Source organism: Bombina bombina, chromosome 3 (assembly GCF_027579735.1).
Source record: "Bombina bombina isolate aBomBom1 chromosome 3, aBomBom1.pri, whole genome shotgun sequence".
Lineage (NCBI taxonomy): Eukaryota > Metazoa > Chordata > Amphibia > Anura > Bombinatoridae > Bombina > Bombina bombina.
This window is the reverse complement of record NC_069501.1, coordinates 944,733,513-944,757,865: the sequence shown is the minus strand read 5'-3', so window position 1 is coordinate 944,757,865 and position 24,353 is coordinate 944,733,513. Positions and strand designations below refer to the sequence as shown.

At 37.7% G+C, this 24,353-nt stretch overlaps 1 protein-coding gene across 1 annotated transcript in view; it reads left to right on the top strand.

Annotated features, from left to right (window-relative positions):
- The window catches only part of VWA8 (von Willebrand factor A domain containing 8), a 1,436,595-nt gene that overhangs the window by 566,838 nt on the left and 845,404 nt on the right, over positions 1-24,353 (top strand). Inside the window, exons 17-18 of the mRNA XM_053707969.1 lie at positions 2,656-2,733; positions 21,422-21,537. Of these exons, the coding sequence (XP_053563944.1) occupies positions 2,656-2,733; positions 21,422-21,537 (194 nt within the window). The remainder of the gene's footprint in view (positions 1-2,655; positions 2,734-21,421; positions 21,538-24,353) is intronic.

The following is a 24,353-nucleotide window of genomic DNA, read 5'->3' as shown; positions in this document are numbered from 1 at the left end:
GGCACAAATACTCAGATACTGATTGATGAATCTTAGTCTGAACCGTGTTCAGTTTATGTGTGGGTGGGGGGCACAATCTGCCAGCCAAGTTCTCCTCAAGCATAAATAGTGAGTTACGAAAGGGGTGGAGTATCCTGTATCTCAAGGTGGAAGGGATGTATAATAGGTAAGGTTCCCATTGTTAAACAAAAGCTTTAATTCTCTTATCTAGATACCCCTGTACATCAGCCTGTTCTATGTGAAATTAAGTTTTCACTGCGTTTCTAAGTTTCTTAAAGGTGGGGGGGGGGGGGGCTTTAGTAGATATCCAATAATGTAGAATGAGCTTTCTGGTAAGCAGAATAACAGAGTTCAAGATTTTTTGGGGCGGCGGTGGAATGCCCATGTCATGCAGAAATATAAAATTGGAGGCCGACAAAGTCACAGTCTTGTGTAGGATGTTTTGGAGCCAATAACTAACCTTTCCCCATAATCTCTTCATGTTAGGGCAATCCCACATAAGGTGGGTAAGATCAGGGGATTTGGCTGAACACTTGTTGCATATGTCCACTGTCTGTGGAACCCATTTCATTCTTAATTTTGGTAAAATGTATGCATGGTGAAGTAATTTAGTATGTGCCTCCCTCAAGTAAGTAGAGAGTGTAGCTCTATGGACTCTGGAAAAACTTGTTGTAATATCCTGTAAGGTAATTGAGATGTCCCTCGTCCCCTGCCACCTAACATGTAGCGTTTGCATAACAGACTGTTCTAAGTGGGCTAAGATCCAATTATAAATGTGGGTGATGGAGTGAGACCCCTGTTTCGTGATCTGGCATAGTTTGTCGATGTTGGAGATTGTGTTACTCAGCATGTCAGTTGTAATAAGGGTCTGCACATAGTGTCTGCATTGAAAATAGGCAAACATAGAACCGGCCGGGATCTGGTAAGTATCTTGTAAGTTATGGAATGGGAGGATTTGGAATCTACAAGGATTAAGTAATTGCACAATTGATGTCAAACCTTGGGCTTCCACTTTACTTTTATCATCAATTTTGCTTTGTACTCTTGGTATTCTTAATTGAAATCGAAACCTCGTAGGCTCATATGCTAATGTCTTTGCCCTTGAAGGCTGCATTTTATCTGAATGCATTTTTGCATTTTTTCATAACTAAAGGGCCTTTAGTTTATGTGTGCCATATAGATAACATTGCACTCACGCCCGTGGAGTTACCTAGGAGTCTTTCAAAAGAACTGAAATAAGGGGGCAGTCTGCAGATGCTTAGATACAAAGTAATCACAGAGGTAAAAAGTGTATTACTATAACTGTGTTGGTTATGTAAAACTGGGGAATGGGTAATAAAGGGATTATCTATCCTTTTAAACAATAAAAATTCTGGTGTAGACTGTCCCTTTAAGTCTCTTAAGAGGCTTAGTTTCAGTCTGTCCTAATTATCTGGTTTCTGCTCAAGTTTCTTTAGGAACATCAGGTAGAATTCAGACTAGACACTCATGGATAGAGGTTTCGTTTGCTATGAACTAACCTTTCATTTAAAAGTGCGTTAGACTGAGGTATGTGTGAAGTAGAAAGGGTTATATAGAGCTCTTGGAGTTTGGGAATCTTTGCTTCCTCAAAGTGGTAGGGAAGGTAATTCCCATCAGTAATGGATTGTGGACGCTCACCAACATGGAATAAATTAATTTATCAGGTAAGTATAAATTATGTTTTTGTGTGGATTTGTTAAAATATACTGATTTATGAACATATCCCGATATTATTTTACTGTATTATAGAATATAGGGTAGCGGTACATTTATTTTAAATTAAAGTATATATCTAATCTCAGTTTTATTGTTTATGATGATTGTTCTGTTATCATGCATTCTACTTTTTTGCATCCTGTGTTTATTTCTCCACCATACCTCAACATTTTATCTGGTTTAATTATATGAAATCTGTTGTAAGTTTTGAGGTGCACATACTGTAATTGTATTTTTAAAAGTTTTACCTTCAAAATACCCTCTTCATTGTCAATCTTTTGATGAGCAGGATAGATAACTTATACATATGACAGCATAGCTGTCATGAGACTTAAATTTGATGCTATGTTGACTTAAAGGGACAGTCAACACCAGAATTATTGTTGTTTAAAATGATAGATAATCCCTTTATTACCCATTCCCCAGTTTTGCATAACCAACACAGTTATAATAATACACTTTTTTACCTCTGTGATTATCTTGTATCTAAGCCTCTGATAAATGCCCCCTTATTTCAGTTATTTTGGCAGACTTGCATTTTAGCCAATCAGTGCTCACTCCTAGGTAACTTCATGTGCATGTGCTCAATGTTATCTATATGAAACACATGAACTAACACCCTCTAGTGGTAAAAAACTATCAAAATGCTTTGAGATTGGAGGCGATTTTCAAGGTCTAAGAAATTAGCTTATGAGCCTCCTAGGTTTAGCTTTCAACTAAGAATACCAAGAGAACAAAGCAAAATTAATGATAATAGTAAATAGGAAAGTTGTTTAAAATGACATGCCCTATTTAATTCATGAAACATGACTGTCCCTTTAAAATTCTGCAGGGAAATGCAAATATTTATTTTTTCTTTTGTTATAATGTGGATGTGTATATTTGTTTATTGAAATTAACTTAATTAATCTTAAACAGGTACCTAATGTCCCAAAGAACGCAGTGGAGCAACTTCTAACTTTAACACACAAGCTTCGTGATACAAAAGACCCCACGGTAAGTTGAAATAATTTGAAATATTCTCAAGAAACATTGAGGGATGCAGCTGGATCTGGAGTTCCTTGGTAGCTTGAAACTCTTGGTACCTTTGCATGATGTGTATGATAGTTCATTCAAGTTAAAAAAAGACAAAATATATAAATAAATAAACAAACAAGCAGTATAATCTAATATGATTTCTTTCATCAGATGGTAATAGTTTGAGTCGTCATATGAGGGAATTCCCCTCCTGACCACTAGGAAGAGGCAAACAATACCCCAACACACCAGAGCTTTAAATCGCTCCCACTTCACATGATTTTCAGTCATTTTCTTTTGCCTCCTTGATGAGGAGTGAGGTGAAATTAAAGAGCATAGCTAATCAAAGTTGAGAGTGACCCTCTAAGCGATCTGAGGCCCATTTGCTCCTCAAATAACAAAAAAGATTTAATCTCATCTGTATAATTCTCAAATATTGCCAGTCTTTAATACACTAAACCGCCTAATATAGGGCCAGATTACAATTGGATCGGTTTTAAATGATCCCGCTCGAGCGCTAACTCTGCTAGCATACTTCAGGTAGCGCTCATATTCCAAGTTGAAAGTAACCCGAGCATATAAAAAGCCAACTTAGAAAACCGCACGCGCGATAATGTATTCCCCCATTGAAGCAAATAGAGCAAGAAAAGTGGGGGGGGAATAGGTATAGATATATACAAATACATATAGGAATATCTATTTAAAAATACATAAAACATATTGCTGTATATGAGGAACATTGGAATGGGAAATATTTATAGTAAATACACACTATAAAAATGTATTAAATATAAATATTGCATAAGTATGTTTCTTCTGTTAAGTGTGATCAGTCCACAGGTCATCATTACTTCTGGGATATTAACTCCTCCCCAACAGGAAGTGCAAGAGGATTCACCCAGCAGAGCTGCATATAGCTCCTCCCCTCTACGTCACTCCCAGTCATTCTCTTGCACCCAACGACTAGATAGGAGGTGTGAGAGGGCTATGGTGATTATACTTAGTTTTATATCTTCAATCAAAAGTTTGTTATTTTAAAATAGCACCGGAGTGTGTTATTACCTCTCTGGCAGAGTTTGAAGAAGAATCTACCAGAGTTTTTGCTATGATTTTAGCCGGAGTAGTTAAGATCATATTGCTGTTTCTCGGCCATCTGAGGAGAGGTAAACTTCAGATCAGGGGACAGCGGGCAGATGAATCTGCATAGAGGTATATAGCAGCTTTTATTTTCTGACAATGGAATTGATGAGAAAATCCTGCCATACCGATATAATGTCATGTATGTATACTTTACACTTCAGTATTCTGGGGAATGGTACTTCACTAGAATTACACTGTAAGAAGTACATTAAGCTGTTTAATAACTAGAAATTATGTTTAACATTTTTGCTGGAATGTAAAATCGTTTTCATTTGCTGAGGTACTGAGTGAATAAATGTTTGGGCACCATTTTTCCACTTGGCAGTTGCTTAATCTTTTTCTGACAGTTTCTGTTCTCTCTCACTGCTGTGTGTGAGGGGGAAGGGCCGTTTTTTTGGCGCCTTTTCTATGCATCAGTTATTTCAGTCAGCAGCTCATTGTATTTCCTGCATGATCCAGTTCATCTCTACAGAACTCAGGGGTCTTCAAACTTATTTTGAGGGAGGTAATTTCTCTCAGCAGAGCTGTGAGAATTATAGTTGACTGTGATAAAAAACGTTTATTCTGTAATTGTTTCCTGCTTTCAGAATTTGTTATCTTTGCTATTGGGATTAAACCTTTGCTAAAGTTGTGTTGTTTACAAGGATTGAGGCTATAACTGTTTCAATTTATTAATTTTCAACTGTCATAGATTTTCTGTGCTTCTTAAAGGCACAGTACGTTTTTAATATTATTCTAATTGAATTGTATTCTAAGTTGCAAGTTTATTTGCTAGTGTGTTAAACATGTCTGATTCAGAGGAAGATACCTGTGTCATTTGTTGCAATGCCAAAGTGGAGCCCAATAGAAATTTATGTACTAACTGTATTGATGCTACTTTAAATAAAAGTCAATCTGTACAAATTGAACAAATTTCACCAAACAACGAGGGGAGAGTTATGCCGACTAACTCGCCTCACGTGCCAGTACCTGCATCTCCCGCTCGGGAGGTGCGTGATATTGTAGCGCCGAGTACATCTGGCCGGCCATTACAAATCACATTACAGGATATGGCTTCTGTTATGACTGAAGTTTTGGCTAAATTACCAGAACTAAGAGGTAAGCGTGATCACTCTGGGGTGAGAACAGAGTGCGCTGATAATATTAGGGCCATGTCAGATACTGCGTCACAGGTTGCAGAACATGAGGACGGAGAACTTCATTCTGTGGGTGACGGTTCTGATCCAAACAGACTGGATTCAGATATTTCAAATTTTAAATTTAAACTGGAAAACCTCCGTGTATTACTAGGAGAGGTGTTAGCGGCTCTGAATGATTGTAACACAGTTGCAATACCAGAGAAAATGTGTAGGTTGGATAAATATTTTGCGGTACCGACGAGTACTGAGGTTTTTCCTATACCTAAGAGAATTACTGAAATTGTTTCTAAGGAGTGGGATAGACCCGGTGTGCCGTTCTCACCCCCTCCGATATTTAGAAAAATGTTTCCAATAGACGCCACCACACGGGACTTATGGCAAGCGGTCCCTAAGGTAGAGGGAGCAGTTTCTACTTTAGCTAAGCGTACCACTATCCCGGTGGAGGATAGCTGTGCTTTTTCAGATGCAATGGATAAAAAATTAGAGGGTTACCTTAAGAAAATGTTTGTTCAACAAGGTTTTATATTGCAACCCCTTGCATGCATTGCGCCGATCACGGCTGCAGCGGCGTTCTGGATTGAGTCTCTGGAAGAGAACATTAGTTCAGCTACTCTGGACGACATTACGGACAGGCTTAGAGTCCTTAAACTAGCTAATTCATTCATTTCGGAGGCCGTAGTACATCTAACTAAACTTACGGCGAAGAATTCAGGATTCGCCATTCAGGCACGCAGGGCGCTGTGGCTAAAATCCTGGTCAGCTGATGTTACTTCTAAGTCTAAATTGCTTAATATACCTTTCAAAGGGCAGACCTTATTCGGGCCCGGGTTGAAAGAGATTATCGCTGACATTACAGGAGGTAAAGGCCATGCCCTGCCTCAGGACAAAGCCGAAACTAAGACTAGACAGTCTAATTTTCGTTCCTTTTGTAATTTCAAAGCAGGAGCAGCATCAACTTCCTCTGCACCAAAACAGGAAGGAGCTGTTGCTCGCTACAGACAAGGCTGGAAACCTAACCAGTCCTGGAACAAGGGCAAGCAGACCAGGAAACCTACTGCTGCCCCTAAAACGGCATGAATTGAGGGCCCCCGATCCGGGATCGGATCTAGTGGGGGGCAGGCTTTCTCTCTTCGCCCAGGCTTGGGCAAGAGATGTCCAGGATCCCTGGGCGCTAGAAATAATATCTCAGGGATACCTTCTGGACTTCAAATACTCTCCTCCAAGAGAGAGATTTCATCTGTCAAGGTTGTCAACAATCCAGACAAAGAAAGAGGCGTTTCTACGCTGCGTACAAGAGCTCTTGTTAATGGGAGTAATCCACCCAGTTCCACGATCGGAACAGGGACAGGGGTTTTACTCAAATCTGTTTGTGGTTCCCAAAAAAGAGGGAACTTTCAGACCAATCCTGGACTTAAAGATCCTAAACAAGTTCCTAAGAGTTCCATCGTTCAAGATGGAGACTATTCGGACAATTTTACCTATGATCCAAGAGGGTCAGTACATGACCACTGTAGATTTAAAAGATGCTTACCTTCACAAACCGATTCACAAAGATCATTACCGGTACCTAAGGTTTGCCTTCCTAGACAGGCATTACCAGTTTGTAGCTCTTCCATTCCGATTGGCTACAGCTCCAAGAATCTTCACAAAGGTTCTGGGTGCTCTTCTGGCGGTACTAAGACCGCGGGGAATCTCGGTAGCTCCATACCTAGACGACATTCTGATTCAAGCTTCAAGCTTTCAAACTGCCAAGTCTCATACAGAGTTAGTACTGGCATTTCTAAGGTCACATGGATGGAAGGTGAACGAAAAGAAAAGTTCACTCGTTCCACTCACAAGAGTTCCCTTCCTGGGGACTCTTATAGATTCTGTAAAAATGAAGATTTACTTGACAGAGGACAGGTTAACAAGACTTCAAAGTGCTTGCCGCACCCTTCATTCCATTCAACACCCGTCAGTGGCTCAATGCATGGAGGTAATCGGCTTAATGGTAGCGGCAATGGACATAGTAGAGTCTCCTGCCAATAAACATTCCTTCTCTGAATCTGGATCAAGAGACCAGAAATTCTCTTCTTTGGTGGCTTTCTCGGCCACATCTGTCCAGGGGGATGCCATTCAGCAGACCAGACTGGACATTTGTAACAACAGACGCCAGCCTTCTAGGTTGGGGTGCCGTCTGGAATTCTCTGAAGGCTCAGGGACAATGGAGTCAGGAGGAGAGTCTCCTGCCAATAAACATTCTGGAATTGAGAGCAGTTCTCAATGCCCTCCTGGCTTGGCCCCAGTTGACAACGCGGAGTTTCATCAGGTTTCAGTCGGACAACATCACGACTGTAGCTTACATCAACCATCAGGGAGGGACACGAAGCTCCCTAGCTATGATGGAAGTATCAAAGATAATTCGCTGGGCAGAGTCTCACTCTTGCCACCTGTCAGCAATCCACATCCCGGGAGTGGAGAACTGGGAGGCGGATTTCTTAAGTCGTCAGACTTTTCATCCGGGGGAGTGGGAACTTCATCCGGAGGTCTTTGCCCAAATACTTCGACGTTCGGGCAAACCAGAGATAGATCTCATGGCGTCTCGACAGAACGCCAAGCTTCCTCGTTATGGGTCCAGATCCAGGGATCCAGAAGCAGTCCTGATAGATGCCCTGACAGCACCTTGGGACTTCAGGATGGGTTACGTGTTTCCACCCTTCCCGATGCTTCCTCGATTGATTGCCAGAATCAAACAAGAGAGAGCATCAGTGATTCTAATAGCACCTGCGTGGCCACGCAGGACTTGGTATGCAGATCTGGTGGACATGTCATCCTGTCCACCTTGGTCTCTACCTCTGAAACAGGACCTTCTGATACAGGGTCCCTTCAAACATCAAAGTCTAACTTCTCTGAAGCTGACTGCTTGTAAATTGAACGCTTGATTCAAAAAGTCAAGAACACATAGTAGAGGTCACTTTATGATGATCAAATCAATAGAATAGTAAAGGGAGAGAAGTATTGGTCCTGTAATACTAATGGAAATTACTCCAAATTATATAATCCTAGAACTTTTAATGGTAACTGGAGAATACCACTTACAAATAGGTATGGAACATTGCATACACAAAGGAAAGATGACAATAAGGATTGTTTTTTTAGTCTCTTTTGAGCATGGGAACTTCGAGAGGTTTAATACAAAAAGAACAGATGGAAATACACAACACTCTAAAAAGAAAAAGAAACCTAAAGTTATTAGAGGAGGGATAACCAAAAAAGGCAAGGAGGAAGACAAGATAATTAATATAAGCAATAAATAATTAAATATTAAGCAGGATAAATATCTTGAAGAAAGGTCTAACATTTGCAACCTTGTGCAAAGTAAATACATTGTATATCAATTTATTAGTTAGTTCCGATTTCTAAATCTGTGTCTCATACAAATTAATTCATTTATACAGATTTCAAGCCCAAATCCTCATTTTTTCCATTAAATGAAAAAGGCCCATACATAACATCATTTGCAAAAATGGTCAAAGAAGATTTGGAGAGGTGTGATAGAAACATCCATGGAAATTTAAAGGGACACTGTACCCAAATTTTTTCTTTCGTGATTCAGATAGAGCATGACATTTTAAGCAACTTTCTAATTTACTCCTATTATCAAATTTTCTTCATTCTCTTGGTATCTTTATTTGAAATGCAAGAAAGTAAGTTTAGATGCCGGCCCATTTTTGGTGATCAACCTGGGTTGTTCTTGCTGATTGATGGATAAACTCATCATCCAATAAAAAAGTGCTGTCCAGAGTACTGAATAAAAAAAAAGCTTAGATGTCTTCTTTTTAAAATAAAGATAGCAAGAGAACAAATAAAAATTGATAATAGGAATAAATTAGAAAGTGGCTTAAAACTGCATGCTCTATCTGAATCATGAAAGAAAAAATTTGGGTTCAGTGTCCCTTTAACAAAATCAGAAAAGACAGTTTTGAATGATTTACAATCAGATCGAGATACAGTCATAAAACCCGTCAATAAAGACGGGGGAATAGTGATTATGGACACAGGTTATTATTTGAGACACAGATTGAGAGAATTTTATAGACTGATTAATGATACCACAACTTACAATAATTATGTATCATATTCGACCGGGTTGATTTGTGGCGATGTCTGTCTGCCGCCTCAGAGCAGGCAGACAGGTTTTGGAACAGCTGTCTTTAGACCGCTGCTTTATAACTTGTGTTTCCGGCGAAACACAAGGCACTATCTATACAGAGCTTGATAAATATGCCCCAATATGTTGAAATGTTGCCTGCATATCTAAGAGATTGTTCTCACTTTCTTATTATTATTTAATGTGATGGAATAGAAAGATGTTCTAGTTACTTGCAATGTTAGTTTGTTTCATACTAATAAAGAACATTCATTAGGCCTAAAAGCTATTGATTTTTATTTGACTAATGAGAAAGAAATGGAAAAGGAACAAAAAGACTTTTTATTAAATTGTATCGAGTTTATTTTAAGAAATAACTATTTTTCATTTGATTATACTTTTTGGGCTAGATTACAAGTGGCGTGCAAACGTTTGCGTGAGGGTTTTCACGATTGTGCACAGGTTAAATTGTGCTCATATTACAAGTTGAGCACGATCACGTAAGCACAATCGTGATTTACGCTAGAATCATTACCGCAATCTCAAAGCTGTGGTAAACTGTTTCTCGAAAATAAAAAGTGTCACAAAACGCATCAAAAATACATTACAAAGTACACTTAGACTCATAATAACACTATCTAATTGTCAGGGTGCCAGGAATCAGACTGAGACGAGAAGTGCAAAAATAATCACACCTTTATTAATAGCAAAAAATAATACAAAGTCCACAAGTCAAATAACAAGCCAGGAGTCAAAACCAGAGCTGGTAGTCAGACGAGCCAAGTCAGGAGCCAAAGTGAATAGTCAGACGAGCCGGAATCAGGAACATGGAAAACAGCAGAGTCAGGAACAAGCCAGAGATCAGGAACCAGGAAGGACGTCAGGCAGCCAGGTAATACACAGGAACTCTCACAAACAGGTCTGAGACAACGCAAAGGCAAAGCATACTAAACAGAGGCCCTTTAAATAATAAGTGATGACATCACAATTCTGAGACTGCATCCTGTCTCACATGGATGATGCACACCAGTCTGGCCATAAAAGGAAGTGAAAGAAATGAGCAGCATCCCCCACAATGCACCATAGTCAGGAAGAGAGGTGAGTAAAATGGCTGCCAGCAGCACATGGCAAACAACAGGGAAAAAACCCTGACACTAATAAAAATGATTTAAAAGAAATATTGCACACAAAAAAGTTATTAGGTCTCAAAGATATATGTATTTTTAAATAGATATTCCTATATATATCTGTAAATACCTACTCCTATATATATATATATATATATATATATAGATATATATATTTTACCAAAATACCTTCATACATATATATATTATTTTTGAACACATAGAACATATTCTGCTATGTGCAGAACATTGGAATATGAAATATTCATATTTTCATGTCAGGTTAGCGCATATGAGAATATGCGATCAGGTTAGAGCGCGAGTCGGGTTCTAGGTTTTTCCAACTTTTTTTCCCCTTGTCTTCTATGGGAGAAGAGGTTATCTTTTGCACAACAGTCTAATTGCGCTAGAAAAAGAATACAAAATAGTGGGCGCCCTATATATACAAAAAAAATTAAAATTAGAAAATAAAATATATATGTATAAAAAATATACTAAAAGGAGTGAGTAATGTGAAAAAAAATCATAAAATTTCCTTTAAATCAATTGATGAAGCAAATTCAGTGCAAAAATAAGTGTTTGTAAGTCCATAATAGATCCAGGCCCAGGCAGCTCTCTGTAAGGGGGTAGTGTCCAACTCCCAGGATCAGCTATCTGTAGGTTAAAAACATAGACAGGGGCGCCACATGGTCTTGTACTGCCAGATGATAGATAGATGTGTGATCATATTGATATATACACTTACATTTGGTGTTGCACCAGACTGGAATCTCACAGTCATCCAGCAGACTGTCTTCCCGCAATACACCAACAATGTCAGCAACAATCTTCAGGTAATCTCTCTCCAAGTGAGGGTTAGGTTTTGCCAAGCGAAAGGATTATATAGCAAGTGTAAAATTAAAAACTTACATTTATTAAAAGAATAAAAACAAGCTAATTGCGCTAGAAGTAACCTGTTTGGGATTGTTGGGTTAGCACAAGCGCAATAACTTTTTACTTATAACTCATAATACCAGCGCAACCTGACGCGTGCAGAGATTACTTCTAGCGCAATTAGTACTCTAGCGGAAGCAGTTAATACCACTCCACTTGTAATATGGCCCTTTATCTCCAAGTCAAAGGAACAGATATGGACACACATGTGGCACCCAGTTATGCCAATTAGTCTATGGGTTATTTTAAAGAGACGTTTCTTAATCAAACCCAGGAGGTGCGAATATTGTGCTCTATAAAAGATTTATAGGCAATATGGTTTTTTCATACAGGTGGTGAGAGTGACCTAACTCTAACATCCCCCTAACATAAATATAATTTATACTAAACAAAATAATATTCCTAAAATTAACTAAATTATTCCTATTTCAAAATAAATACTTACCTATAAAATAAACCCTAATATAGCTACAATATAACTAATAATTACATTGTAGCTATTTTAGGATTTATATTTATTTTACAGGCAACTTTGTATTTATTTTAACTAGTTACAATAGCTATTAAATAGTTAAGAACTATTTAATAGCTACCTATTTAAAATAAGTACAAAATTACCTGTAAAATAAATCCTAACCTAAGTTACAATTAAACCTAACACTACACTATTATTAAATTAATTAAATAAATTACCTACAATTACCTAAAATAAAATACAATAAAATAAACTATACTATAATACAAAAACAAACAAACACTAAATTACAAAAAATAAAAAAGAATTACAAGCAGTTTAAACTAAAAATAAAAATACAATACCCCCCCAACATTACAACCCACCACCCACATACCCCTACTCTAACCCACCCAAACCCCCCTTAAAAAAACCTATCACTAACCCCCTGAAGATCTCCCTTGAGTCGTCTTCACCCAGCCGAGCCAAATTCTTCAAGCGGAGCAAGAAGATGTCCTCCATCCGGGCGAAGTCTTGATCCAAGCGGCAAAGAAGAGGTCTTCCATCCGGGCGATGTCTTCTTCCAAGCGTCATCTTCTATCTTCTTTCTTCCGGATCCATCTTCATCCCGCCGACACGGAATGCAATCAGCCAATCAGATTGAAGTTCAATCCGATTGGCTGATCCAATCAGCCAATCGTATTGAACTCGCATTCTATTGGCTGTTCTGATCAGCCAATAGAATGCAAGTTCAATACGATTGGCTGATTGGATCAGCCAATCGGATTGAACTTCAATCTGATTGGCTGATTGCATCAGCCAATCAGATTTTTTCTACATTAATTTGGATTGGCTGATAGAATTCTATCAGCCAATCGGAATTGAAGGGACGCCATCTTGAATGACGTCCCTTAAAGGAACCTTCATTCGTCGTTAGTCCGTCGGGGAAGGAGGATGTTCAGCGTTGAAGATGGATCCTGAAGAAAGAAGATAGAAGATGCCGCTTGGAAGAAGACATCGCCCGGATGGAAGACCTCTTCTTTGCCGCTTGGATCAAGACTTCGCCCGGATGGAGGACCTTTTCTTTGCCGCTTGGATCAAGACTTCTACCGGATCGAGGACATCTTCTTGCTCCGCTTGGATGAAGAATTCGGCTCGGCTGGGTGAAGACGACTCAAGGTATGGAGATCTTCAGGGGGTTAGTGATAGGTTTTTTTAAGGGGGATTTGGGTGGGTTAGAATAGGGGTATGTGGGTGGTGGGTTGTAATGTTGGGGGGTATTGTATTTTTATTTTCATGCAAAAGAGCTGATTACTTTGGGGCAAGGCCCTGCAAAAAGCCCTTTTAAGGGCTGGTAAAAGAGCTGATTACTTTTGTATTTTAGAATAAGGTAGGGAATTTTTTATTTTGGGGGGCTTTTTTATTTTATTAGGGGTTTAGATTAGGTGTAATTAGTTTAAACTGCTTGTAATTCTTTTTTATTTTTTGTAATTTAGTGTTTTGTTTTTTTTGTATTATAGAATAGTTTATTTTATTGTATTTTATTTTAGGTAATTGTAGGTAATTTATTTAATTAATTTAATGATAGTGTAGTGTTAGGTTTAATTGTAACTTAGGTTAGGATTTATTTTACAGGTAATTTTGTCTTTATTTTAACTAGGTAGCTATTAAATAGTTCTTAACTATTTAATAGCTATTGTACCTAGTTAAAATAAATACAAAGTTGCCTGTAAAATAAATATAAATCCTAAAATAGCTACAATGTAATTATTAATTATATTGTAGCTATATTAGGGTTTATTTTATAGGTAAGTATTTATTTTTAAATAGGAATAATTTAATTAATTTTAGGAATATTATTTAGTTTAATATAAATTATATTTATGTTAGGGGGGTGTTAGGGTTCGAGTTAGGTTTAGGGGTTAATAACTTTATTATAGTAGCGGCGACGGTGCGGGTGGGAGATTAGGGGTTAATAATTGTAGTTAGGTGGCAGCGATGTTAGGGAGGGCAGATTAGGGGTTAATACTATTTATTCTAGTGTTTGCGAGGGGGGAGTGCGGCTGTTTAGGGGTTAATACATTTATTATAGTGGCGGCAAGGTCCGGTCGGCAGATTAGGGGTTAATAAGTGTAGTTAGGTAGCGGCGACGTTGGGGGGGGCAGATTAGGGGACAGTCTACAATAGAATTTGTATTGTTTTAAAAGATAGATAATCCCTTTATTACCCGTTTCCCAGTTTTGCACAACCAACACTGTTATATTAATATACTTTTTACCTCTGCGATTACCTTGTTTGTAAGCATCTTCTGACAGCCCCCTGATCACATGACTTTTTATTTATTATCTATTGACTTGCATTTAGTACTGTGTTGTGCTAACTCTTAACTCCCTGGGTCAGTACACAATGTTATCTGTATGGCCCACATGAGCTGTCAGTCTCCTGTTGTGAAAAGCAAATACAAAAGCATGTGATTAAAAGGCTGTCTATAGAGCCTTTAAACATGCAGACATTTAGAGGTTTAAATGTTATAAAGTATATTAATCTAACAATGTTAGTTATGCAACAAGCTGGGAAATGGGTAGTAAAGGCATTATCTATCTTATTAAACAATAACAATTTTCGTGTAGACTGTCCCTTTAAGTATTTTTAATAATTTATGTGTGTGTTGTGCCTGTTTGTACAATAATCTAAATAAACTAGTATGAATGAGTAGTAAGAATTTAAATTAACAATTAATCCAATCTGCACCTAGTAACATAACACTAGGAGGCACAGCAATCTTTTTGGCACATCTGGATGTGCTTCTCAGTGAAAAGGAAGAGTAATTCGCAAGATTAATGGATTGTGGACTCTCACCACCATGAAAGAAATGTATCAATTAAGCATAAATTATGTTTTTTTAATTTGGAAAGGGGATATATAAGTGTTTCAATATTTATAGAATACTTTAATAGAAATGACTTTGGAATGTCTTTCATACATGAAATGATTTGGCAAAGGTTACATGTATTAGATATTCATGTACAAATTATTAATGGTGAAATTAAAACTCTGTCATATTTCAAAAATGCGGATGCCAACAATTATATCCACCAGAAAAGTTGTCTGCAATGAGATTTTAGGGAATCTGTTGAAGAAGGAAGCCAAATTAATGTATAACTTTAAAACACTATTCAAATTGGGACTTAATTCTGAACTTGATTTGAATTATATTATTGAATAATGTATTGTTCAAGTAGTTTTTAATGTTATTTTTATGTAATATTTAATTTACTTTTGTATTATTTATTTTATTTTATTTTATTTTTTAATTGAAGTATCAGTTGTATTACATACATGGAAATTTTCATCTCAGTTAAAAGCTTTATCAATATCTCAATAATCTTATATTCCGGTATACATTTGTATTACTGATTGTTATATCTCTTTTGAGAAGATTTGGACAATCAATATTCCTAATTAAAATCAAAAGCAAAATTAAAAGCAAAATCAATAACTATAACAATAACTTGCTCGCTCTCACTATAGATTCCATTGCTAGACTAGATTTCCACTAAATTCTTCGTAACTGTACTTACATCTTGTTTGTCCATGCCTCAAACTATATTGCTCTCATGGTCAGATGGTCAGTGTCTGTGTCAAGGAGCATTAATGGATTCTTCCCATAAAAATTTTATGTCATGGAAAACGTTCAGTTTCTGACGTTTACTTATTTGTTTTTTTTATTTCTCATGTGATTATCTAATATTTATTCTAGATTCACCTAAAATCGGTTTTATTGTCTGTTTACTTAAAATCCATTGCATAAAGTCCATTTGTGAAATATTTTATAAATAATTGAACTATTGCACTCAAAATGCTTAGGTAATTATTCTGGAGTAGTAAATTTTAACACTTTTTCTCTGGATATATGGAGGACGCTATAAAAAGACCAACCCCCAGCACAACCAGGTATCTTAATAAAGGCTTTCTGGCTGAAACATGTTAATCACCTGGATTATTTGTGCTTGGGACCCTTGTGGGGATATCATATAACCTACATAAAGCTATTATATGGTCCTGTATGAATATCATTCCAGTTTGTACTGAATATTGTGAAGAATTTGTGAAGGAACATTGTAACCAACTTTTTATTGCATTATTGCAGCAGAAGACAAAGGCTGCCGTCACTATCCCTCCAGCAGAACGGCCACAAAGCTGGTGTGGGGTAATCGCTGTGGAGCTGATGGAATCATAACTGAATTAACCTTGAAAGTGCAAAACTCTATGGAATATAATATGCATTAGCTTTGCATTTAGCTTGTGACTCAGATACACGTTCATTCAGTGAACTATAGTGAAGGCATCCTTTGTTCATCTTCAGATGAAGTGTGATTAACGTTGTAACCATTTGTGACATATACTGAATATGCAAGCTGTCTTTTCAGATTTCTAAAATGTCTAATGTGTGCACACATAGGGCTCCATTAATGAAGCAGTGAGCCTTTATCTGCTGCTTCTTAACCTGTTCACCACCTTTGCTGCATTGAAATCATCCCAATCCGAGCGTAATGATTGACAGCCCCTGCTAGCAGCCAATTGTCCGCCACTGAGGAGGGGGTGGCATTGCACAAGCATTTTTCTAGAAATGCTTGTGCAATGATAAATGCTGATAGTATATGCTGCCGGCATTTAGAGATGTCGAGCGGACATGATTCGCTATAGCGAATCATGTCTGCTCGACATTTAGTAAATATACCTCATAAATTAAGACATTGTTTCTCAATTAGTTTATGAATGGAATATTCTGTCTGACTCTCTCTTCTCATTGGCTAAAATAGGTAATGTGGCTTAGCCAACCTCCAATCAGCAGTTGGCTATACCCTTACTACTCTGAAACAATCCAGTTGAATATATACTGTTGATTAGCAAACTGTAAAGACTGTATATATAGATGTTGCAAGTTTTTTGTATGTTAGCATACACTTAACATGTTAACGGATAAGCAATTTATATGCATCAAAAGTCTTCTAAGTCGGCTATGAGACAGCATTTCAAATTGAAGTTATCATTTAGTATATTTTTACTGATCCTAATTGTATTGTGCTTTTATTGTGTATAGACACTGGTGTCATAATTTATAATTGCATTTTTTGGTATATTAAATAATTGGCATATTTATAATTTTCTCATTTAGTGCTGTCAGTACTTTTAGTATGTGTTCTTGTCCATTTGCTCCTTGCTGTACCCTAATGGTACAATAATGGCTACATTATTGGGCCAACTAGCTTAGACTGCTATCTAGACAAGTATACAGGGAGTGCAGAATTATTAGGAAAATTAGTATTTTGACCACATCATCCTCTTTATGCATGTTGTCTTACTCCAAGCTGTATAGGCTCGAAAGCCTACTACCAATTAAGCATATTAGGTGATGTGCATCTCTGTAATGAGAAGGGGTGTGGTCTAATGACATCAACACCCTATATCAGGTGTGCATAATTATTAGGCAACTTCCTTTCCTTTGGCAAAATGGGTCAAAAGAAGGACTTGACAGACTCAGAAAAGTCAAAAATAGTGAGATATCTTGCAGAAGGATGCAGCACTCTTAAAATTGCAAAGCTTCTGAAGCGTGATCATCGAACAATCAAGCGTTTCATTCAAAATAGTCAACAGGGTCGCAAGAAGCATGTGGAAAAACCAAGGCGCAAAATAACTGCACATGAACTGAGAAAAGTCAAGCGTGCAGCTGCCAAGATGCCACTTGCCACCAGTTTGGCCATATTTCAGAGCTGCAACATCAATGGAGTGCCCAAAAGCACAAGGTGTGCAATACTCAGAGACATGGCCAAGGTAAGAAAGGCTGAAAGATGACCACCACTGAACAAGACACACAAGCTGAAACATCAAGACTGGGCCAAGAAATATCTCAAGACTGATTTTTCTAAGGTTTTATGGACTGATGAAATGAGAGTGAGTCTTGATGGGCCCGTGGCTGGATTGGTAAAGGGCAGAGAACTCCAGTCCGACTCAGACGCCAGCAAGGTGGAGGTGGAGTACTGGTTTGGGCTGGTATCATCAAAGATGAGCTTGTGGGGCCTTTTCGGGTTGAGGATGGAGTCAAGCTCAACTCCCAGTCCTACTGCCAGTTTCTGGAAGACACCTTCTTCAAGCAGTGGTACAGGAAGAAGTCTGCATCCTTCAAGAAAAACATGATTTTCATGCAGGACAATGCTCCATCACACGCGTCCAAGTACTCCACAGCGTGGCTGGCAAGAAAGGGTATAAAAGAAGAAAATCTAATGACATGGCCTCCTTGTTCACCTGATCTGAACCCCATTGAGAACCTGTGGTCCATCATCAAATGTGAGATTTACAAGGAGGGAAAACAGTACACCTCTCTGAACAGTGTCTGGGAGGCTGTGGTTGCTGCTGCACGCAATGTTGATGGTGAACAGATCAAAACACTGACAGAATCCATGGATGGCAGGCTTTTGAGTGTCCTTGCAAAGAAAGGTGGCTATATTGGTCACTGATTTGTTTTTGTTTTGTTTTTGAATGTCAGAAATGTATATTTGTGAATGTTGAGATGTTATATTGGTTTCACTGGTAAAAATAAATAATTGAAATGGGTATATATTTGTTTTTTGTTAAGTTGCCTAATAATTATGCACAGTAATAGTCACCTGCACACACAGATATCCCCCTGAAATAGCTATAACTAAAAACAAACTAAAAACTACTTCCTTACTAAGATGACCTTTTTTTTCGGGCACCCTCTTTTCATCTGGCTCAGATGGTACCTTAGTTACTTAAGAGTCACGGTTGGAAAATAAATCTTCCAAAGAGCTTCTTAACTCCTCAGACCCGTGTGTCTCTCCGGGGGTTCATAATTGATTGAGTGACATGCATGTATGCTATGCAGGCAATCATTTGTCCCTGACAGATCAGCTCAGACTAAAGCTGACACAGTCCTTCTGTAGTTGAGTCCTCTCCATTTTATTGCTGAGTGCATGGGTGTTGTGGGTCTCATGGTGACTTCCTCAGATACAGTTCCATTTGTCATATTTCAACTTTCGGTCCTACAATTGCAGATGGTGCATCAATGGAATGGGTACCACAAGAATATGTCTTAGAGGACCTTGGTAGCAGACTTACTATTCCTTGGTTCATGGAGCCACCTTTCTTCAACCAGTCTGTAAGGTTGAGGTGCAGTCTTGGGTTTTTGGAAACCTCAGGGAGTTTTGTTTCCTCATGAGGTGAAGTTAAACAAAATTATTCTGTAACTCTATGCAATCTTCAGGGCTCCCCAGAGTTGCTCCGACCTCAGACAGGGATCTTTTTTGTGATTCCAGTCAGCCAATTATATTAATAATCAAGGATGAACTTGCAGTTGCTTAGCAAAGAGGCAAGTGTCCTACATCATCAGCTGGGCAGGACGTCATCATTGCATGATTTCTGCCATACACATTCCAGGTGTTGACAATTGGAAGGCAGACTTTCTCGGTCACCATTCTCGTCACACATAAGAATGGTCTTTTAATCAGGAAGTTGTTGACCATATTGTGAAATGTTGGGGTCTTTCACTTGATCTCATGGCCTTTCACTTGAATCACAAACAGTTTTAATGTTGTGCCAGATCTCGGGATCCTTGGGCGAGTCTGATAGATACCCTAGTGGTTCACTGGTAGTTCAACCTGATTTACATCTTCTCTCCATTTGTGTTGCTATCCAGAGTGTTTGCAAAAATCAAGCAGGAACAAGACTCAGCAATTTTGATTGCTCTGGCGTGTCTTTGCAGGATTTGGTTTGTGGATCTGATTCAGATGGCATTGTGCCTACCTTGGAGGCTTCCTCTAAGAAGGGATCTTCTCTTTCAAGGTAGTTTCTTTTATCAAGATCTCAAAACGTTGACGGCATGGCAATTGAATGCTTAGTGTTGCCCCAAAGGGGTTTTTCTGACAAGGTTATTGACACCTTGATTCAAGCTAAGAAACCTGTTAGTGTTCTCACAAATGTTACCATTGGAATTCTTTCAGAATTCCTAGAGTTCTTGAGTTACTGCAGGAGGGTCTCGATAAAGGTTTATCAGCCATTTATAAGAAAAATGCTAAAATACCTGATTTTCAGACCTTTGTTTAGATTCTGATTAGAATTAAACCAGTTATTTGTCCAGTTTCATCTCCTTGGAAACTTAATCTGGTTTTGAGGATTCTTCAAACTATTCCTTTTGAGCCTGTGTATGGTTTAGACCTTCAGCTTTTATCCTGGAAGTTTATTTTCCTAGCTATTTCTTCAGCTAGGATGGTTTCTGAGCTTTCAGCTTTGTCATGCAAACCTCCTTTTTCTGACTTTTCATCTGGATAAGCCTGTTCTTCTTTTTTCCTTAGCTAGTATCTACAGGTACTATTATTCAGGTAATTGTGGTTCCTTCTAATTGTCCAGCTCCTAAGAACTTTAAGGAACTTTTTATTCACAATCTGGATGTTGTGAAAGCTCTCAAATATTATGTCGAAGCCACAAAAGTGTCTTTCTCCGACTCTTACTCTAGCTGCCTGGCTGAAAGCCTTAAAGGGACATTAAACCCAAAAATGTTCTTTCATGATTCAGATAGAGAATACAATTTTTAAGACGTTTCCAATTTACTTCTATTATCAAATTTATTTCATTCTTATGTTATTCTTTATTGAAGAGATACCTAGGTAGGTAGCGTGCACATGCCTGAAGCACTACATGACAGCAAATAGTGCTGTTGTCTAGTGCTCCTGCTAATGTATAACATTGTTGTAAAACTGCTGCCATATAGTGCTGCAGACACGTGCACACTCTTGAGCTTACATTTCTGCTTTTCAAATAAGGATAAGAAGAAAATGAGGAAAATATGATAATAGAAGTAAATTAGAAAGTTGTTTAAAATTGTATGTTCTATCTAAATCATGAAAAAAAAATTGGGATTTATGTCACTTTAATTCGTAAGGCATATTTGGATTTGGGAAAACTACCCCTGAGTGCATAACTGCTCATTCTATTAGGGTAGTTGCAAGTTGTTTGGCTTTTCGTACTGAGGCTTCTATTGATCAGATTTTCAAGGCAGCTACTTCTTTGCACACATTTTCAAAGTTTTATCTTTTTGATGTGTACACCTCAATTGAAGGCTGCAGGCCTTAGTGCCTAATTAGTAATGTACCTACCTTCACTCTTTGTCCCCCGCTATTTCCTAGTGATATCGTGGACTTCACTGCTTGTGTATAGCTTCCCACACGTGATTCTCACCATCTGATAAAAGAAAACAAAAAATGTATGCTTACCGTAATAATTTATTTCATGATGGTGAGAGTCCACGAGACCTTCCCTTTCTTTTTGTTCAGGCGGCAGCAGTACTTGTTTTGCACTTCTTTTGACACGCTTTATATTTCCTGCTTTTATGTTTTCCTCATCTACTTGTTTATGATTGAGGATCGTGGAAACTGGGAATAATTTAAAGGGAGCATCTTTTGCATCCTCCTAGTGTTCAGGAGGGGAATACCCACACTTATCATGAAAGATATTCAGCATAGATTTTGTTTTTATATCCTTCATTAATATTGATTTTCTAACAATAGCTCAAATGTTGTTGCAAATGCCCCCTTATTATTTCATTAGTAAGATAATGCTTATTTTTCATTTGTTCTAATTTAGTTTTAAAGAAAATTGCAGATTTTTAAAATTATGATCATGTTATAAAAAATATCATGGTATAACATTTTGAATGTAATTCTAACAGGCACAATCTTTGGCTTCATCTTTATCTACAAGGCAATTACTACGAATCTGTCATCGTTTATCTCAGTACCCTGATGAGAGTTTGTATCATGCTGTGAATAAGGCTTGCCTTTCAAGGTATATATACTGTATATATAGACCCAGCAACATTATACATTGAATAGCATCATAAAAGCAAAAAGTGTACATGCATATGCGCAAACCTAATTTTAGGGGAGTGAACCAAAGAATTGGTGGATTGGGCAAATGACTGGGATCTAAATTTTAACATTTACAAAGTGCAAACTTTTGCATTTAGAAAAGAGAAATCCATGAGTTAATTACAGATTAAGTGACACTTTTCTGACTGTTAAAAAAGAATAATTATTATTTCAGATGAAAGTTGGTAAACAAATGTTGTATTGTAGTAAGTACGGCCTGTAGAATGCTTTGCTTTATAGATAGAGGTATTTACAGCAGAACGAGTAAAGTTCTCATTCCACTATACAGATCACTAGTTAGGCTTTATTTTGAGTACTATGTACAATAATTTGGAATCTTATCAAAGTAGGGCTGCTACAATGGTAGATGGTCTAAAAATCCTGTGAAAAATATCAGAAATAAGTTTTATTAGAGAATACTTGGTTGGAAGTCACTAGAAAAGCCCTTGAATTCTGAAACAAACAAAACACTGTGTGAAACACTCATCTGATGCATTTGAAAATGCTTCATAGTTGCTTACTAATTACTTGTTTTTAGCACTGTAAACTAATATGTAGTCACGCGTATATACTAAAATTTACTGTCACTGTTGTGTTTGTAATCTGTAAGCGGAAGTGATGTGAGGTAAATGTGGTGCAGATAAAATGCCTGTTACATTTGATTATTTTTCTGCTGAATTTATGTGTAAATTTAGCTACATTAATGCAGTAGGATAATGAGCTGAAACTAAATAAATTCTAATTACTGACTTCATGTGGTTACTAGTCATTAATCAATTTGTAATATTCTCTTTTCTTTTACAAAGATATGACGAGTCCACGGATTTCATCGTTACTTGTGGGATATTAACCTCCTGCTAACAGGAAGTAACAAAGAGCACCACAGCAGAGCTGTATATATAGCCCCTCCCTTCCCCTCCACCCTCAGTCATTCTCTTTGCCTGTGTTATACTAGGAAGAGGTAAAGTGAGGTGTTAGTTTTAGTTTCTTCAATCAAGAATTTTTTTTTTTTCAAATGGTACCGGTGTGTACTATTTTCCTCAGGGGGATATGGAAGACGTTTTCTGCCCTGAGGTTGATGATCTTAGCAGATGTAACTAAGATCCACATTGGTTCCCACAGAGTGCTGAAGGTAGTGTAAGAAAAGAGTGGAGAACAGCTGCATGCTATAAGCATTGAGGTATGTTCAGTCTTTTTTTTCTGAGGAGACCTGTTATATAAGAATGGCTGACATTTTATTCTTTGCTATAAAAGACGTTAAAGTGGACCTGGTTTTAAAGGAAAAAGGTGTTACTTTAAATCCTTTATTTAAACGTTTTTTGTGGCATATTGGGTGTTTGTTAAGGACGCTGGGAAAGGCAGCTCGTTATTTTATTATATTTTATAAAGGGCTGCAGCATTATAAGGTTGTTTTTTAGGGGGATCACTTGGTGTTTTATCCTAACCGCTTCCTATGCGGTATTATGGATTCATTTGTGATCGCCTTTAATGGGCGGGGCCTATTTTCATGCGCTCCGACGCGGAGTACATTTTGGGGCATGAGCTCCAGTTAGGCCTTAACTTATGCTCTGATGACCGGATCGTGGTAGAGTCGTTTTCACCTTAAGGGCAGGTAGGCGCCACAGCAGAGCTGTGGTGAGGTGCAGGGGTCATTTTGTTGAATAAATTGTATTTTTTCACTCTAAATGTCCTGTTAAGGTTATTTTTGCCTTTTGCTCTTAGGTGCAATCATTTTTGGGCACATTAAATATGTGTTTCTAATCGGTTTTCGTTATTTAGCTTTTATAGTAGTTTTGGAAAAATTGTATACTTTTTTATTTTTTAAAGGCGCAGTACATTTTTTTGCTAAAATTGTTTAAAGTGTTTAACAACTTAAGATTTTTGTTAGTCTGTTCATCATGTCTGACATTGAGGATTCTAATTACTCTATGTGTTTAGAATCCATTGTGGAACCCCCACTTACGTTGTGTACCTCTTGTACTGAAAGGGCCTTACAATGTAAGAAGCATATTTTAAGTAAAGAAAGTATGCCTAAGGATGATTCTCAGTATGAAGAGAATCAGGATGTGCCATCCAATTCTCCCCAAGTGTCTCAACCTTTAACACCCACACAAGCAACGCCAAGTACTTCTAGTGCGTCTAATGCTTTTACTCTGCAGGAAATGGCTGCAGTTATGTCAACTACTCTTACAGAGGTATTATCCAAATTACCAGTGTTACAGGGTAAACGCAGTAGATCAGGTATTAATGTAAATACTGAATCCTCTGATGCTTTATTAGCTATTTCCGATGTACCCTCACAGTGTTCTGAGTTGGGGGTTAGGGAATTGCTGTCTGAGGGTGAACTTTCAGACCCAGGAAATATGTTACCTCAGACAGATTCGGACGTTATGTCATTTAAATTTAAGCTTGAACACCTACGTCTGTTACTTAGGGAGGTTTTAGCGACTCTGGCTGATTGTGATCCTATTATAATACCACCAGAGAAATTGTGTAAGATGGACAAATATCTAGAGGTGCCTACTTACACTGATGTTTTTCCGGTTCCTAAAAGAATTTCGGAAATTGTTAAAAAGGAATGGGATAGACCAGGTATACCGTTCTCTCCTCCTCCTACTTTTAAGAAAATGTTTCCCATATCAGACACCATTCAGGACTTGTGGCAAACGTTCCCTAAGGTGGAGGGAGCTATATCTACTTTGGCTAAGCGTACTACCATACCTATTGAGGATA